The 18,105-nt window shown below is 36.1% G+C and overlaps 1 protein-coding gene across 5 annotated transcripts; it reads left to right on the plus strand.

The window, feature by feature from the left end:
- Nucleotides 1-330: 330 nt before the first annotated feature.
- On the plus strand, nucleotides 331-17,728 carry LOC113709075 (sister chromatid cohesion 1 protein 4-like). Of its 5 annotated transcripts, none has more exons than XM_072064807.1 (16): nucleotides 331-1,315; nucleotides 4,546-4,807; nucleotides 5,209-5,306; nucleotides 5,468-5,511; nucleotides 7,516-7,562; nucleotides 9,740-9,827; nucleotides 10,035-11,004; nucleotides 11,082-11,474; nucleotides 11,597-11,741; nucleotides 12,267-12,403; nucleotides 12,854-13,261; nucleotides 13,334-13,893; nucleotides 15,212-15,245; nucleotides 15,615-15,723; nucleotides 16,631-16,760; nucleotides 17,341-17,728. In XM_072064807.1, the coding sequence occupies exons 1-16, from the start codon at nucleotides 1,192-1,194 to the stop codon at nucleotides 17,437-17,439; spliced, it is 3,648 nt and encodes a 1,215-aa protein (XP_071920908.1). In that variant the 5' UTR covers nucleotides 331-1,191; the 3' UTR covers nucleotides 17,440-17,728. The 5 variants fall into 5 exon arrangements, with proteins under 5 accessions (XP_071920908.1, XP_071920906.1, XP_071920907.1 ...); XM_072064808.1 differs by having other exon boundaries at nucleotides 427-1,315; nucleotides 11,112-11,474; XM_072064805.1 differs by having other exon boundaries at nucleotides 12,854-13,893.
- The last annotated feature ends 377 nt before the right edge of the window (nucleotides 17,729-18,105 follow it).

Here is an 18,105-nt window from a genome sequence, read left to right on the forward strand (position 1 = left end):
GTTATCAAAACCTTTACTTTATGGGAGATTTGCACAATTTTGCAAACTTCAAGATATACTAGTGAAATTGTCAAAAACTTACGTGAGGTTTCTGAAATTATCCCAACTGACAAATGTGTAACAAAAAAAAAGGAAAGAAATAAATAAAAATACGTGTCGTTTGGGCAGTCGTCAATTGTCAACACCCACAGTAACTGCAGTGTTTTGACGAGGACAGGCTGCAGTACACTTCAAAACAGTACCCAACCAGACGACGAGGATTTCGTCACTAGATCTCCACCGTTCAAATTCCCAGCCACTAAATCTCATCACAGCTGCAATAAATCCGACGGTGACGTCCAATTCGAACGCGCACGTGCCGCACACTGAACCTTTCCCCGGTTCGAAAATCCTCAAAATTCGAAAACGAAGGCGCTTCTGATTCGCACCAGCAATATAATCCCCAAAAAACTCAGATGGAAAAAGAAAAGAAAAAATAAAAATAAATCTAAGCGTATCGGAGGTACCAGCTTCTCATTTCAAATCACTCGGATCGAATTGCACACACTACACGCACTACTTCCGCCTTCTTTCACGACTTTTCTTTCTACCTATATATACAGATCAGTTGTATGTATGTATTTGTACTATACTGTTCTTTTCTACTCAAGTATCGAAGTTCGATCTTAGTTTTCGAAGATAATTGTTCGAGTAGAAGCTTGTAGCTGCTTAATTTGAAGTCAAGTTTGGATCTTTACTCGTAATTTTTGTGAAAGCAGCTGAATTGGAGATTTTTACGACTTGAGAGGAAACCCTAGCTTAAGGGTTTTGCTTTCCTAGGTGTTCAAGCTATAGCTAATTTGGGTTCTTTTTTTTTTTTTTTTTTTCGTCCTTGAATTCTAGGGCTTTGGTGGGAATATGGGCTTTGAGGTGTTTTTGGAAGTGATTTTAGATGTGGCTGGTCCTGATTGAAGTTTGTGTAATTAGGGTTTTTAAGTTAAGGGATTTTGGGGATTTTTTCATTGCTCGGTTTTATGAGGTAACAGTGTTGTAAATTATGGTTGTTGTGTTGTGTTTGTAGATGTGTAGAGGGTAGTTGGAGTTTTACTGGAAGCTGTTGTTGTTTTGTTGTAGAGAAGTGTGAATTTTCATTTTCTGAGGTAAAAAGTTTGGATTTTTGTGGAGTAATAAGGGAAGAGTGGGTGAGAAAAGATGTTTTATTCGCAGTTTATATTGGCAAAAAAGGGGCCCTTAGGAACTATATGGATTGCAGCACATTTGGAACGGAAGCTTCGAAAAAATCAGGTGGCTGATACCGATATTGGTGACTCTGTAGGTAAGTAAATTTCCTTACAGGTTTCTGATTTGTGTTAAGCTTCTATTATACATTTTTTTGAATGTAACTTGAATTGATTCTATATGAATTAGCTGTCTGAATATCTCTTAGGAAAATGTTCTTTTGTAAGGCGGGGGGGGGGGAAGGCAATTGTTTAAAGATGTTGTATGTGAGTAAATGTGGAAGTTGAAATGGTTAATCACCAGGATGAAGAAAGGATAGCAGTCGTTATGACTTATGAAGTTTGGTAAATCTTGCAATGTTTGTGTGCTTACACATTATATTTTACTCACCTTTTGCCAAATAGTAGTTAGAGTTACATGTTTAATCTCGATGGAAATGATGCCAGAAACTTTTCCTTGGATTGCGTATGTAATGGATAAATGAGGTCTTGGTGCTCCTAGTTGGATAAAGACTGCTTCCACGTAAGGACAAGACGTTTATTGCCTGGATTATTTCTGTTTTTATACGATCCACATCATTTTTTGCTTTCGTAAGCAATTTGGTAAAGGTAGAATAAGCTTCAGCAACATATCTATGTTCAATGACGTCATGTTCCTCATTCTCGATGTGCTTTGCCGTATTGGCCCTAAAATAAAGGTAGAGAGTTTATTAAAAGAATGATTTGCCTGGTGGCTAGTACTTTCTGGACGGGTTCAAACAAAGTTGAACTTCTTTGAATCAGTTGTTTGGGGGGAGGTAGTTTGCCTGTATGGTGGGCCCTGCATGCATACATACTTACATACTAACATTCAGGTTCCGGGTCTATGCTCACTTGTTTGAAGTACAAGGCTGACTGAATTTCATGTCATTACCTTTTAGGAGGCAAAAAGAAATTTTCATTTGTTGGAAGTGTTATGTGTTTGTGGCATAATAAATTCTTTTGGTCTTCCTTATTTTTAAATTTTTTTTATTGTGCTGCTCTATTTCCTGAGAATATTTTTATGTTTTCTTTTCCTCGACAATATTTGAAATCTCCCTGTTGAAAATGGTGCTCAAATATGCCGCATCTGTTTCCAATAGAAATTTGTCACCGTTATATGTGTCTTGATGTTATTAAGTGAGGAGTATGAGCTTAGTTTTGAAAATATTCTATAGCTTCACCTTGTTGAAGCTTTCCGATTGGTTTCATTTTGTTTCTATTAGCTAGATCATGTCCTATTATGCCAATTTGTTGACTAGCTATATGGACGGTAACTAGCGTCGATTAAGTTTTTGGTGAATGAGATTGAAGCATAAGTACCAAACGTGTAATTCTAAATTAAAGATATCATTTTGCGTTTGGCATGCGACAAAGTTGTGACGACGATAACTTTTAGTTCCTTAAGTACCAATATTGAAATCTTAACTTGAGAGTGTTATTCTGTGTTTCATTCTGATGGAAAGCATTGGAATAATATATGTAATTTGTTAGTTTGTCACCTTTTTACGTGTTATGGATTTGTACTTTTCAATCAATTGTTGGTGTCGTTAGTTAGGAGGTAGAATGCTATTAGCAGATTGGTATATGTTGAATATGTACCATTGGAGATGTACAAACAAGTTGGGAAACTATTTTCATTTGCAGAGCAAATTAAGTAAAAGTTTTTAGATTGATTTAAAAGTTTCCAGATTGATCAAGTAAAAGTTTCTAGATTGATTAAACGATACTATGGACCAGATTTGAGAATTTGGCTTTATTTGGTATGCTCAAGTCACATAAAAAGAAAAAGGAGGTTTTTTTGGAATGACCTGTCCTCCTCATTTTCTTGTTTATGCACACATGTTGAATGACCCGAGTGTGAATGACCAAATAGTAGAATCTAAAACTTGTTATCACATCAATTGTAATTGGTTAATGGTGTCCTCTCTCTCTCAATAATCAGATTAGAACAAGGCCTTCAGTATGGGTTACAGAAATTTTGCAATAATTGACTTTTGTGGAGTTCAAAATGGGTTTAAGTGTTTTGTAATGATTATGGGAAAGTAAATCGGAATTGAATAACATATGTAAAAGCAGTAAAGTCATTTTTATGTACAAATTAAAGTAGGTCTTCTGTTATAGCTAAGACATTTGAAATTTCATTAGTATTGCATGTGTTCTGCACGCCTTGGATACAATTCTTTAACGTGCTATTTTGCTAAACCAAAGGCGTGCAATCTCTGCTTTTCTCTTGATGTTTGTTCATTTAAAACAAAGTATTTCCTACCTTTGTCTTGTAGCCAACATTTTGCTGACTGCTACATTTTAAAGCCTCAATGAACTTTATCTTCAATTCAAGCTTAAAACTTTACTGCATTCAAGGCGTACAAAAGTAATGATTAATCAAAGTTTCGCTGACAGCTACAATTTAAATCCTCCACAGCCCTATGTTTGGTTCAGATTGAAATTTCAGTGCATCCAATAGTCATTGAAATAATTATACTATCACCCAATTCTAGTTGAATTCTATGAAGATGCAGTGATCAGTTTTAGAAGTTTTGCCAAATTGCTGCTTAGCTACTCAAAAACTGTTATCCAAACTATGATCGAAACAGAAAAAGCAAAAAGGTTCTTGATATTGTCCTTGATAATTTTATGTATACAATTGTAACTCTATCAAATTATGTTGTGTGGTTGTTTATATTATATTTGTCCATGGAGTAGTCCTGCAGCATGCAGCAATTACTACTCTTTGAGGTTCTGAATTCTATTTGACTGGTGGCCATCTAGAAATTCTGTACTGCATTCAATAGATTATGATGATTTTCTTGCATACCATTTCCAATTATATCTGCTGTTCTTGTATGTGCATTTTTTGTCTCTTTTGTTGTGCTTTCTAGGGTTATCCTGCTTTGTTAAAATGCAAAGTTTTCACCAGTGCCTTGGGTTTGAACTTAAGCTGAAACAAGTGTGAATCTAAGCACCTATTTAGCTTGACATAACTGCTGTAGATGTCTCATTTTTGGTGCAATTCTTCTCTAGTCATTGAGTATCAAAGTGTCTCCTGCATATGGAGTTGCAAGTTATTAAAGCCCATATTGTCCTTTTTTTTAAATGAATGTTGCTGGCTGCAAAATATTAGAAATTTTTGCCATGTATTTTAGTATGCAAGTGTGTTACTTTTCCATTATTCTTCTCTGAAAAGTCAATTATTAATTGGCTTGCTCATATTTACCAATTTTAATTTCCTTTTTTCCTTTGTATACTTGTGATTTTCTGTGTAAGACTCATTTATTCTTATGGGGCTTCTGATTCATATCCACAACAGATTCAATTCTTTGCCCTGATGTTCCCATTGCATTGCGGTTGTCAAGCCATCTTCTACTTGGCGTAGTGAGGATATACTCTAGGAAGGTCAATTACCTTTTTGATGATTGCAGTGAGGCTTTGCTTAAGATCAAGCAAGCTTTTCGCTCCACTGCTGTAGATTTACCTCCTGAAGAATCTAAGGCACCTTATAACTCAATCACTTTGCCAGAGACTTTCGATCTTGATGATTTTGAGCTGCCAGATAATGACATCTTTCAGGGGTTGGTTCTTACATGTTTTGTGTTCTTTCCATCATGAAGTTATGCTACTGTAGACAAACTTACCTTTTTAATATGCTGCAATGTGGTTTATATAGTTATTAATGATTCTGAACATCTAAACTATGAATGTGACTAATGACGTCTAAAGATTCGACAAGTGTACCATTTTTCCATATAGAACATCACGTCATTTTTCAGGTCAAATGTGAACTGTAGACTCCTTTGAGGTTGAAGATTAACTGCATATGCATGATAAGTGTCATATATTTTTTATGCTTGTGATTTATACTTATGGTGTATTTAGTTGGTTTTTTTTTTTTTTGAAGCCAAAGTGTTTCATCAAGAGTACTGTATGTTACCAGTGAAATGCAATATTGATTCATTGATGACAATTTATGCAGTAATTTTGTGGATCATCACATTAGTTCGAGGGAACAGATCACCCTTCAAGATAACATGGAGGGTGTGGTTTATTCGACGTCTCAGTTTGGACTGGATGGTTAGTATCATTACTTTGTACTAATTGGCTTGGTGGGCTATGGCCAAAAAAAGATCAAGTTGTTCTTAGTTTGCTCGATATTCTTTCTTGTGATATCTTTTGCTATTGATTTTCATACATTAATATCTGATTTTGGTGCTGCTTCATTTGTATATTTTCAGAGAGGTTTGGTGATGGGGATACTTCAGGCCTAGATCTCGACGAGGTAGCATTTCTTGTGCTATGTTGCTTTTGAATTATTGCTCTATCGAGGAAGATTAGTACAAATAAAAACTACTAATAAATCTTTTATAGTATTACATTTTAATTTTTTTTATCTAGAGGTCTGCGCATTTAGAACTAAACTACTATTTATCTAAACATATACAACACGATGTGTTGGACATTGTCCATATACCATGGTTGGAGAGTTTTGTCATTTTTGGACTCTGAGTTAGATGCAGTTCCTTGTGATGTATTTTCATATTGGATCTGGGAAAGTGAGGACATTCTGTAAGCATGCAGCTTAGGCTAGAACACAGCTGAACACAACTTATACGTGCCCCAAAGTTAGAAGTTCATTCATAAAAGCAGAAGCAGACTGTAGTTCTAAGCCTGAAAAGGAATGGTTAGACATTTTCAGGAATTACATTTAATGGCAGCTGTGAAATCGGACTTGCAATTTTCCTTTCAATTTTTCTCTCATGAAGTTATCAGTAAGTCAAGATAAAAGCTAATTTCAGTTGAAGTTTTTGTGTTGTATCATTAATTCTTATCTTTTTGTGGTGGAATTGTGGTAAATTGGACTTAAGTTTTTAATTATTATCTGAATTAATTGCTACTCTTGGTAATGGTCATGTTACCCTTGTGTTAAATGTGAGATTTTCTATTGCTTCTTAGAAACTGAGAACAGAGAAAGGTGATAAAATTAATTGAAGAGTGAATGGCCAAAATGGTCACTCAACTGTTAACAATGGCATCGCTTAATCGCCTAACTTTTTTGTGGCCAAAAAGGTCGCTAAACTGGAAAATACGCGCCGTCCAAGTCATTTTGTCAATTTTTACCGGTGAATCATCTGGTTACATGGGTATTTTAATTGAAGGAATATTTGTGCAGGGGCAAAAATGTCCAAAAAATATGGCCAACCTGCTTTCACCTCACAAGCCATGCCTTAGATCTAAAAGTAGATTGATTCCTTTTCTTCTTCTTCTTCTTTCTGCTTCTTCACCACTCACCTCCACTATTGCCAAAAAAAAAAAAAATCACCAGCAGCATCCTCCTCTTCTTCTTTCTACTTCTTCACAACCCCCCTCCACTATTGCACAATTCCATCACCTTTCTCTCTTCTTCCCTTCCCCTCCCCTCCTTTCCGCCATTCCTCTCCCTTCCTTCCCACTCTACCAGATCTGGGGCTTTGTCATTGAATTTAGGCTGTAGCTGTTGCTAAGTCTGCAAAGGAAGCAACTTTAAGTTGTTGAAAATTTAGGTTGTCATGGAATTCAGTGACCTTTTTAGCTACAAAAATTGAGTGACCAAATGATGCCATTTTGACTAGTTTAGTGACCGTTTTGGCCATTCACTCTTAATTGAATAACATATGAAATTATCTGCGAGAAAAAGAAATGGAAGTGGGTGTGGGTAATGGGAGTATTGTATGGATAGTCATTAGTGACTAGAAATATACAGAGAAGTTCTTTGTTTTTAGTACTCTTCACGTTCTGTATCTCCTGTACACCTGTAATTGTAAATTCCTCCATCCTTATGAAAGTCAGTCAGAGTTTTGAAGCTTAATTTTATATTTCAATACTTTCAAGTATACTGCCTGGTGAAGTTTATACTGCATTGCAGGCTAGAAATGCATGGCTCTAGGGGTGAGAAAAAAAATTGTTTTTCTACCTAATCAGTATACAACTTGTCTCCCTATGTGAATAGGTTCTGTTCCCAACAAAGGGTGAAAACTTGAGCACCAATGGTGTTTTATTTTTGTAACTAAGTTTTATCTGAGATTTTCGATCAATTGGATTCCAAGATTCTATATACTTGGTTGATTATGATTTTACAGCCTTTAGTATCAATGGTGGGCCTACATCTATATAATTATATCTTAGACGCTTAAAATGATTTCATAGGCAATACTGACTAGCAAAACATCTGTCCAGTATAATATGAACGATATTAATACTAATTGCAACTCTTATCCTCACTAAACTTCACTTTCCATGATCACAGGAATTATTAATGGGCAAGATTGATGTTGCAGGCCATTCTGGTTTGAGGTAGACTGTTATTCTCTGTGTGTGTGTGTGTTTGGATTACTATCTGAATCTGATACCCAATTATTTCTTGTTTGCCGTCCTTCCCTCTCTTTTGGTTAGGTTTGTTTAGGACTGTCTCTTTGGGACAACAAGAAGAAAAAAATGAGGGAAGTATGAAGTTTTTATCTTTCCTTGTTCCGCTTTAAGTGAGATGAGAAAAGATGATGTTGCCAATGAAACTAATTTTCTTTTGGAGCTACCACTAAGGGAATTTACTTGCTTCAGCTTTCCTAAAGTTGATTATAAGAGAGTTAATATTGAAGAAATGGCTAAAATGAAAGTTGCGCTTTTGATCTAAAAATTGATTTCAATAGCACTTCTAGGCTACTTTTTGCAATCAGATTTTTTCAGCCTAAAATCAGCTATAAGCAGAAGTGAAAAGCAGACAATAATTCCTCATATCTACATTTAGCAAAAGAAACCTATAATTTGCTGATTTAGAATGACTGAAACCATGCCCTATCTGATGGATTTGAGGAAGAGTTGAATTTTTTTAACCTGTATTCCGCTATGTTCCTTCATCAAATGATGGGGAAAATGTGAACTCTTTTAATTTTCTGGTTCTCTAATATTTTCACAGGATATAATAAAAAACACATGATTTGAGAAGTGAAGTGCGAGTATGGCTTTTTACATTTGAATAACAGAAGTATCAAATTCATAAGAATGCACGTTTTTGTGTTTGTTTTCTCTTTATTCTTAATGTGGTATAAAATACATTAATCTTATCTTGCCCCTTACTTTGCTCAGTTATGATACTAACAAGCGACGTTCTTAGAGTAAGAAGGTTGATTTTCTACAACCACCCACGGGGCTCTGGCCTATTTAATTTTTTTTCCCCTAATCATTTTCATCTTTTATACTCTCTGTTCTCCTTCCTGTTACTCGACCATTTTCCTTTACAAGTATGCTTTGTTTGATTTATATTTTGTCACTATTGGACTCCTCCATGCTAATATGCATAGCTTTGTGCTTATAGTTTCTCATGATATATGTAATTGCACATGATATAAGAGAGTAGAATTTTTGGGGCATGAAAACTTTAGACTATTACCTTTAATGAGCCTTCTTGCCATAAAAAGGGGTAGTCTCTTGTTGGATTATTTTCTCAAAATTTTTTAAAAATTTGGGAAAGATTTTGCTGTCTAATTATAGGTTTCATTTAATGAGGTGTAAGTTTCACTTTAGCATCATAAAGTCCTTAAATGCTTCCTTGTGCCTTGCTATCCTAACTGCTATGTGTTTGCCCTTTCGCTGTCTTCACTCTGCACAAAAGATCAGTATGAAGGTCATTTTTGTTTTTGGTAGAATATTTTACAAGTTTATTATGTGTGAACGCATTTGCTAGAATTTACTCATTGGAGCTATAGTCATATTTTGAGAAAGATACAATGTACACTCTGAAGCCTTGGGGAAATGGAGCTTGGGTCTTTTTTCATTTTCCACTAATCTTCCTTTGTACTTGTATTGTACTTGGTGTTCTTTTGTTATCTGCGAGTTTTATGGTGTCATTTTCAAGCATAATGCATCTTATATTCAAGCAATTATATAATGTCTGCATGAAGCTCATAAATTTATGTTTAGTGGATTTTATATATTTTTTCAAGTGTTTCTTGGGAATCATATGACAAATGTCTTCACACTTCAGGATAGACACAGGTATAACTACAGACTCTTGCTGATCTGGTTACCTCTGTAAACATAAAATTACTGCTGATTTGGCGTTGGAGAAATTTGATATGAGGATGGTGGCAGTTGGTTGCTTCGTTTCTTATTCAAATATTGTCTTGATTTGTAATGTGCTTTTGGAAATTGATATATTTTATAGTTCAGTCAATCTTTTATGCTGTGTTCTGTAGTTGTAATGTCATGGTTACACAAGTATGCCGTCATCCTCTATTACATGTACATTCGTGTGTTTGCGTTTCTGATTTTAAAACCAGAGAGTAGTGGCTTAGCTCAGTCTTGCTGATACAACTTAGTCTTCCTTTTTTTCACTGGTACATGTAGATTTAACTCCAGTTTAATGATCTGGTGAATAAGATCTTCAATCCTCTTATCATACTCTGTGAGGTTTATCTTTATATTTAAATGATACATCGTTTCTGATATATATATTTTTTTCCTTCTGATTTCAGTGCTGATCCCCAGGCATCTGTCCATTCAATGACACCTCTGAAGCTAGATGAAGATCATCAAGGGATGCCTGCGAACCCTGAAACAGTGGTAAGTTTGAACATGAGGGCAATTTTGCGCTTTGAATTAGTTTTTATCTCCCTACCTTAAATGACCCTTTATGTTGAATGGAGTCCTTTGTACTAAGATGGATGGTAATTTTTTTGTGTTATGCATTCTCAATATTAATACTTGGCATAATTTGATCTTTAGTGGATTAGTTCCTTTGTCTTAGTGACTATGATTTTGTTCAAGCAGATTGAAGATGTTAATGAAGATGCAGATCTGATGGACTATGCTCAGGCTCCTCGCACTCCTGGACTTGTTGAAGAGCCTAACTTATCTAATGTACAAGAGACGTCGGCATGTGATGATCATATTGAATCTGAAGATAACCATTTGATGGAATCTGCAGTGAAGGAGAACTTAGAGAACACTTCCAGCAGATCAAATCTTCATCAAGGGAATGAGCATATGGTTGGTTGGTCAATGCCTATTGACACTAATACTGATGTGGCTCCTTTTGTGCCTTGTGAGGAGAATGGGTTTCATTCAAGTGATTTGAGGATTAAACCAGGCGTGTCTCCTAGTGAAGTTAACACTGAGGACATGTCATCAAATGATCATGCTGTAGCTGGAGTTGGAGTCGTCTGTCAGGGACCAAAATTGGCAGATGATGCAATTGCAATTTCTGATAGTTTGAACAGGGAAAAAGAATTACTTTGTGGAAATGTCAAAATTGTGGATGATGTTCCATCCTTTGGTCTGTCCCATGATGACCATGGAGAAATCACTGGAGTTATCTCTGAAGGGTTTGACGAGGGTGTTTTAGGTTCGGCTAGTTCATGCTTGCAAGTAACCGAAGGTGGAGAAAAATCTAATAATATGAATAATAATGCAATTTCGGAAAGACCATCCTCTCCTAGAGATGGATTGGAGTTTGGAGCTGAATTACTGGGTACATCTGGCCTTGAGAGGCCTGAAAGTATAGCATGTGTTGAGCCTAAAAATTCTCAAAATTCAAACCTGGTTCTTGAGAATGGAGTTCCCTGTGATCAAATTCATGTTCTTAGGTCGTGTAATGCGGAATTAGGTGAGCTTGATTCTTCGCTTGCTGTAGCTGAACATAGTGTTGATCTTGAACCATCCGATAGAGCTGCTCTACCCCTGGAAACTTCTAAAACAGTGGAGATATTGCAGGCTTCTGGGGATTCTACTGTGGTGCAAGGTTGGTGTTATAATATAATCATGAATTTTGAATGATTGTTTCTTAGTTTGATATTAAACATGTCTAGGATTTCCCAGGTGAAATATGTAACTCAGTTGATGATTCAGGACAAAGTTTAAAGGAAAACCATACGACAGTACCTGCTTCACTTGAAGACATTCATGCAGGTTCTGGTAATTTAAAAAGTTCCGGGGATATTGATTTGCCTGCACCTGAGAAATTGTTATCAGTACCTGAAGGGTTTGGTGATCGACCAAGGAGCATGTTGATGGAGGTTACACCAGGAGATGTGGGAGGCGTGGATGAAAGTGATGCTGGGAGCAGAATTGTTTCTGGAAAGAAGCGTAGTTACACTGAAAGTACGCTTACTGAGCAGAGTCTAAATTCAGTTGAGTCCTCTAGGGCAGTGCGCACCAAAAAAACGGTAGAGGGTGTTCCTGATGACGATGATTTGCTGTCTTCCATTTTAGGTAGAGTGGAAATCTTCCTTTTTTTCTTGCCTAAGTTGGCTTAAGAATAAGATTGGCTTCTTTTCTGTTTTTGACCATGCTTCTAATTGCCTTTGAATCTAATCAAAATTTTGTTACTTCAGTTGGAAGGAAATCTTCTGTTTTGAAAATGAAGCCAACACCGCCTCCTTCTGAGATAACCTCTCTGAAGCGCCATCGATCAGCTCCACGGACCAGTACCTCAAAAAGGAAGGTTCTCATGGATGATACCATGGTTTTGCATGGCGAGTATGTTGTTTTTCTCTATTATATGCCTGTTGATTTTCCAGACATGATAGCTGTTTGATAGTCCAATTCTTTGGAATCAAATTCTGGGTGATGATTGTTTCAGCACATAGGAATTTAATTGAGGAGGAAAGAGAGATTTTAGGTCTTCTGCTTATTCAAAAGGAAAGGAAATTGCTTATTGTGTATATTGTTTACTTCATCTGGTGTTAGAAGCAAAATTGCGGACTTCTGGCTCTTACATCTGCTTGCTTTGTTGGTGACTTATTAGTTAAACAATTTAGTTTGTTACTTTTTGTTTCTCTTGCTGCCTCTACCAGTTTATATAAATGGTCTATTCTGTGCAATATGTAAATTTTGGTTTCTATATATGATTTTGGAAGCCATGTTCCTGATGGTCTACCCTCGGTATTTTCTTGGAAAAGTATCTAGTGACTTTCATGCCACTCATTGATTTCTAATGGCACAAGAAAACTTTTCCTATCTCAAATTATTATAACTGACAGAATTTCTTCTGCTTTGTGAAAGTACAATTCGCCAACAGTTGATGAATACTGAGGACATACGCCGCTTAAGAAAGAAAGCTCCCTGCACACGCCCTGAAATTGCAATGATCCAAAAGCAGTTCTTGGAAGATGAAATTTTTGGGGATTCAATATTTTCGGGTTAGTTAGATTGCTAATTGAACACTCACTGTTTCTTAATCTTGCAATGACATAGGGTTGGTCATCCATACCATGTAAGTGGTTGGCTTTTTTAGAACTTCTATAAGATATCTTGATCTTTACCAACTACTTCCCATCTGATTCATATTTGGAACATTGGTGCTTTTTGTACCTATATTATTGCTAAAGAAGTCTCATTTTAGCATGGGTACCACCTGGTAGCTTATGTGATGGTCAATGCAATCGCAAAATGGTCATTCCTGTATCACAAGTTTCTTTTCCCCATTTTGTGTTTGTATTTTTTGAGATTGAGCATATTTGAGATTCTTGGTGCCAATTTTTGCCTGTGGAGATGTACATCTGAATGATGTTTTTACAACTCAATGCTGAAAATATATTTATCAGCTGTCTGCTTCAACTGCATTGACCTTTTCTTTTTGTTGGCTCCAGGAGTGTCAATATGCTTGGCCTGTCTTCATAATCAAAGATATGATATAAGTGGAATCACAATCTGTAAGATTGAAGAAAATGATGCTACTCTGACATCAGCGACAGACCTGAAACTAACTTCAGTAAATGAAGAGAATGCTGAAAACCTTTGTATTGAAAATACTATGGACTCCAGTGGACAGCAAGCTGTGGCAAGTGAGATCGATGGTGGTGGTGTACTTGCAACAGCTAGAGATAATGGTGAAATGCAACCAGCTCAGACTTGTGAACTAAATGATAATAAGGTTGGTGAAGATTGTGACCCAAATATGGATGATAACAGCAAGGAAGTGCAAATGAAGACTGGTGAAGATTTAGTACTAGCTGAGCCTGAGCATTTTCAGAATTTAGCTGAAACTGAAATTGATGGTAGAATTTCAATTGCTGGAGCAGTAAATCCTGCTTCTCTGCTTGAGTTTGAGAAAAATAATCTTGTCTCAGGTGATATTGGTGACATGGACAGAGTTCAGACTGCTTCACTTGATAAAAGGAGTGAGATGGATGATCTGTTGCGGATGGATGAACTGCTTCTTTCATCTGATGAGAAGCGACAATCAGAATGTGTTGGGGAGGACAATTCAGCAGCGGATGGAGTTATTGGAAAAGTAAATGATGATAATGATGACACATATAAAGCTGATGCTTTTGTTGTTTCACTCGAAACTGAAGCTAGTGTAGGAGATGGATTTTCACTGGACGCCATCCAAGGTGGTGCAACAGCAGAAACTGAAAGAGATACCAATTGTCTAGTGTTGGAAAATAATGCTTTTGGTTCTTCAATCGAAATGGCAAGAGATATGGATGGAAGAGTGGAAACTAATGACCAGATCTGTGATGGTATAGTCGGTGAACGACCAATTATCAGCACATCTAGTGCTCGAGAAAATGTTAGTTGGCAAGCTGCTACTTTTCATGAAGTGCAACATCCAATGCAGCATGGTTCTTATGGTGACAGCACGGTTGATCCAGAAATTTCTCTCATCGATGCACATGATCGTGAGGTAAGTCTTCTATGACTGACCTTTTTAGTTCTGTACTTGTACGTTTGAGTTTATGAGGAAGCATGTCCTATGTTCTTGAATTATGTTTCTTGTGGTTTGTATGCTGCTGTACATTCTTCTTTACAACTTGGTTGCTGTTTCCACGGTAAGTGTTCTTGAGGGATAACTTTTAGCACGTTCATTGGTCTTGCATTTGACTTGATATTGAATAACACATAGAGTAGTTTTCTTTTGAACTTGTTTTCTGATTTTTACAATTTCTTGGTGTTCTTTATACATTTAATAAGTGGCAATTAATTGCATCAGATTGAATTTATAGGGAGCATGTCCTAGTTTATTAGTGCTTGTTGCAGAATGTGTATCACCCTTTTAGAGTGATGTAAAGTTCCTGGCAAATAGCAGTTGTTTAGTGAAATTTTTATGTCGCATAAAGGAAATGACTTTGGAGTTTGTACTGTCAGGAAAATAAAGAGAAGTACCTTTTAAGACGATGACCATGAAAGAAGATGAATATCTCTAATCACAGGATTTACGCATACTTTGATAACATTTTTCATTTTCAAATGGACCACTTTTAAGGTCCTTTACTGTTTTTTTAGGTTAGGATAGAAGTTCAGAAATTTTCCTGCTTATAATTGCTAAACCTGTTTTTTGGGAATGGTTTGGGACTTTTGATAATGCAGTGTGAAAGTTCGCTCTGCTGTTGATTATGCAACTAAATTTCATTTTGAAAACTGGGGGAGAATGTGTCTTTCACTACATGAGATGAAGTCAAAGGACATTCTTGTCACTCAATAACCATTTTCTCCTTGTCTTCTATGGCTTTCATTTTTGGGGGCAGTGGGATAATATGATGGTTAGGCAGCTGGGTAAGCATGTATAAAAACGGGAAATTGTTGTAGGTAGCAAATAAGCATACATCAGTATTTCTACCTCTTTTCAGTTTTTATGACTCTTTTCTTTCTGGACTTGATCAATGCTGAAACATGTTAATTTGTGAAATTTTTCGTCCATTGCTTTGATCTCAGGTAGAGAGATAAAAGGGAAAGGAATTCATTTTAACCCCTTGTATAGATTGTATCTTCTTTAGATGCACCAAGTATATGTCACTTCATTGCATATTTACTTATTGCAGTTTACCTACCTCAATTTGTGGTTTCCTTACAATATTTTTTTGGGAGAAAAGGAATGCTTTGATTCTGATAGTTGTTTTATGGTCAGAGAAATTAAGCTGAAACCTTCCATCAATTTTGAAGGCGATTTTACGGTTGATTTCTCTCCACTTTGAGCCTGTTTATAATACCTTTTATTGATGCAGGACTTAAATTATTCGGCTGCTGCTAATGACACAGGTTTCCTTCTTTCTTTTTGCTCTGCTGCTAATATTAGTATTTCTGCCCAAGCCACACTTATAAAGTAAGTGTATTGCAAAACAGCTTGAGGAGAAGGCTTAGGAGATGGAAAAAGCCTCACAAGGCTTGGCTTAGAAAACTTTGATGCATGTGATGTATGCTTAAAAGTTTAAAAGGTCAAAAGGATTTTTCAAAATAGCAATTCTTATTCAAGTATACAACAAAAGTGCTTTACGTGTGTCAACAACCATCTGACAACTTGAATTGTTTAGGAACAGCTTGGCTCTTATTTGATAGGAAACCCGTGTTACCTTTTATTTATAATTGTATATATCCTTGGCTTGATGCATTGTTGCCGTTGTTGTTCAGAGTTTCTTAATTTTGATGATGATGAAGTAGCTGAAGTAACTGATGACTATACACCGAATGCTGAAGAAATTCGTTTTATCGAGAACAGTGGGTGGTCTACCCGTACGAGGTAGTTATTTTACTGTGTTAAAACTTCTCCCTGGATGCTGTGTTAAAATTTATCTATTTTTACCGTCTGGTGCAAATTTCTAGGTGTATGACTGAAAAGGAACTCTCTTTATTGCTTGAATAACTTGGCAAGAGGTTGCTGCTTTCTTGCAGGGCTTCATTACAATGGCGAATGGGTTCTCTTGTATGGGTCATGTGCATTGCATGATGATCATTGCTTGAGAGTTGATTTCTTTTTATATGTCTCTGTATCTTCATATCCTAGTTATCCGAAATGCTCACCTTTTGAAGGTGTTTTGTCGTTACTGTTGATTATGTGGAACTGCTTTTGTCATTGCACATTTGTTATATGTAGATAGCTGGGTGGTTAATGTGATAATTTCACTAGTTTTGAGCTTACTATTAAATTGGCATGTTGGATGTTGATTTCTATGTCAAATGAGGTGATTTTCATTTAAAGACGTCATGCCATTTCATCTAGGTGGTCCATTTTGATGTTAGTTGTGGAATTACCTAACTGTTATGCTTGAGAAGTGGATGGAATTAGCTAACATTTTATGATGAACTTTCAATTTCTTAGGGACTATCTTGTCCATTTAATGTTCTTTTTTTTATTCTTCTGTGTGTCTTTCATTTGTTTGCATTTGAGGGGAAAGGGGTTGGTGATGATGAAGCTGCCTGTTTGTTTGTACATTGGGATGCTTGGACAGGTTTTACATGCTAAGTCATGCATCTTTGGCTTGGCTGTGATAATGCCATGTTGTGAACTAGGATGTTGGTTTCTTCTTCATGATCTGTTCTGGATTTCATTGCTATATTAGGCTTTTAGCATCACAATCTTGACTATTAGAAACACCAAATAAGTGTGACCGTTCAGCTTAATAGTTTTTCTGATTTCTTGTTTATAGGGCTGTTGCCAAGTATCTCCAAACAGTGTTTGTAAAAGAGGCAGAATGCGGTAAGAAGGCTTTTCCCATGGACAATCTGTTGATTGGTAAAACCCGCAAGGAGGCGTCAAGGATGTTTTTTGAGACTTTGGTATGTTAGTTGTTTGTTTGATGCTTAGTTTAAAATATTTTATTGCATTCAAACTTCACTACTTTATTATACCCATTTTTTTTCAATTTTGTTTTATTGACACAGAATTATGGGAACAATTGAATCAGCTTTAGTCTATTATTCAAGTATTCAGTTAGACATATGTTGTTCTCTGAGCTTTACTCAGCCTGACTCGATTCTCCTGCAAATGATACATGTCATTTATCCAAATTCACAACATAAATAACCACAACTAAAACTAAATAAAAAAAATCTTTTGTTGTTGGCTGCATCTACAGAGGTTTATGTATATACATGTATTTGCTATTTGATACATGGTGCTGTCTTTGTGCATGACGTTTCTTCTATGCCAGCCTTCTTAGGACTTTCTTTCCAATCCACCGACCTTGTAACTAAACAGCAATTTTCTTGCTTCTCTCGTACTGCATTTAAAGCTTAATAGTTTTTCTTTATTCCCCATTTCTTTTGTTCTGATTTTGCCATGTTTTCTAACATGTTCATCGTCTGAACATTTATTCTTTTAATTTTTTTTTTTTGGGTTACTCTAAAATCCTTGCAGGTTCTTAAAACAAGAGATTACATCCATGTAGAACAGGAGCGACCCTTTGGTAACGTTACCTTAAAGCCTCGGACAAAGCTTTTTAAATCAGACTACTGAGATCCGAAATTCTAGATATCGGAGACTGGAATAATAGATGAAAAGGAGGGTATATGTACTTTCGTAGGCAGCGGGCAGCTTAATTTGATTTGATGGGGGTTTATTCTTACTTCATTCTTTTCATGTTTAAAAAGATGTAGTAGTTTATAGTTTAGGTAGTCCTAACAGTTGGGGCTTGTAGAACATCAGTGCAAGAGGGACAACAGCAATTAGGTGTATATATCATCATGTAAAATTAGTCTTCCTGCTAATTATATATGTTATGCCAATGGAAATTCCGTTTTTGCTCTTCCTGTCTTCTGTGCCCGGAAATTGTGTTTAGCATTCAAATCACATCATATTCAGGGCTTCTGCTATTTCGCTGTATCTGTTTTGATCGATCACTTGCTTGAGGCTGGGTTGTGGTAAGAGGGTTCCACAGTTGATTGCTAGATATGGCGGAATCAAGACCTTACGGTGAGGGGGTAAATCTCCGACAACATGTCTCTCCTCTTTTCTAAGTTTAATAAGCTTTCGAGTACATATTATACTTGAATTTAGAAGTGAAAAATGATCTATTGTGGATGGTTTCCAGTCTCTGGTCCAAGCAGAATTGTTATCTTCATGTGTAATGGCAGAATTGTTATCTTCGTTTGGATTGCCATTTTTCAAAGAAAAATTGTTACG

This window comes from Coffea arabica, chromosome 9c, assembly GCF_036785885.1.
Source record: "Coffea arabica cultivar ET-39 chromosome 9c, Coffea Arabica ET-39 HiFi, whole genome shotgun sequence".
NCBI lineage: Eukaryota > Viridiplantae > Streptophyta > Magnoliopsida > Gentianales > Rubiaceae > Coffea > Coffea arabica.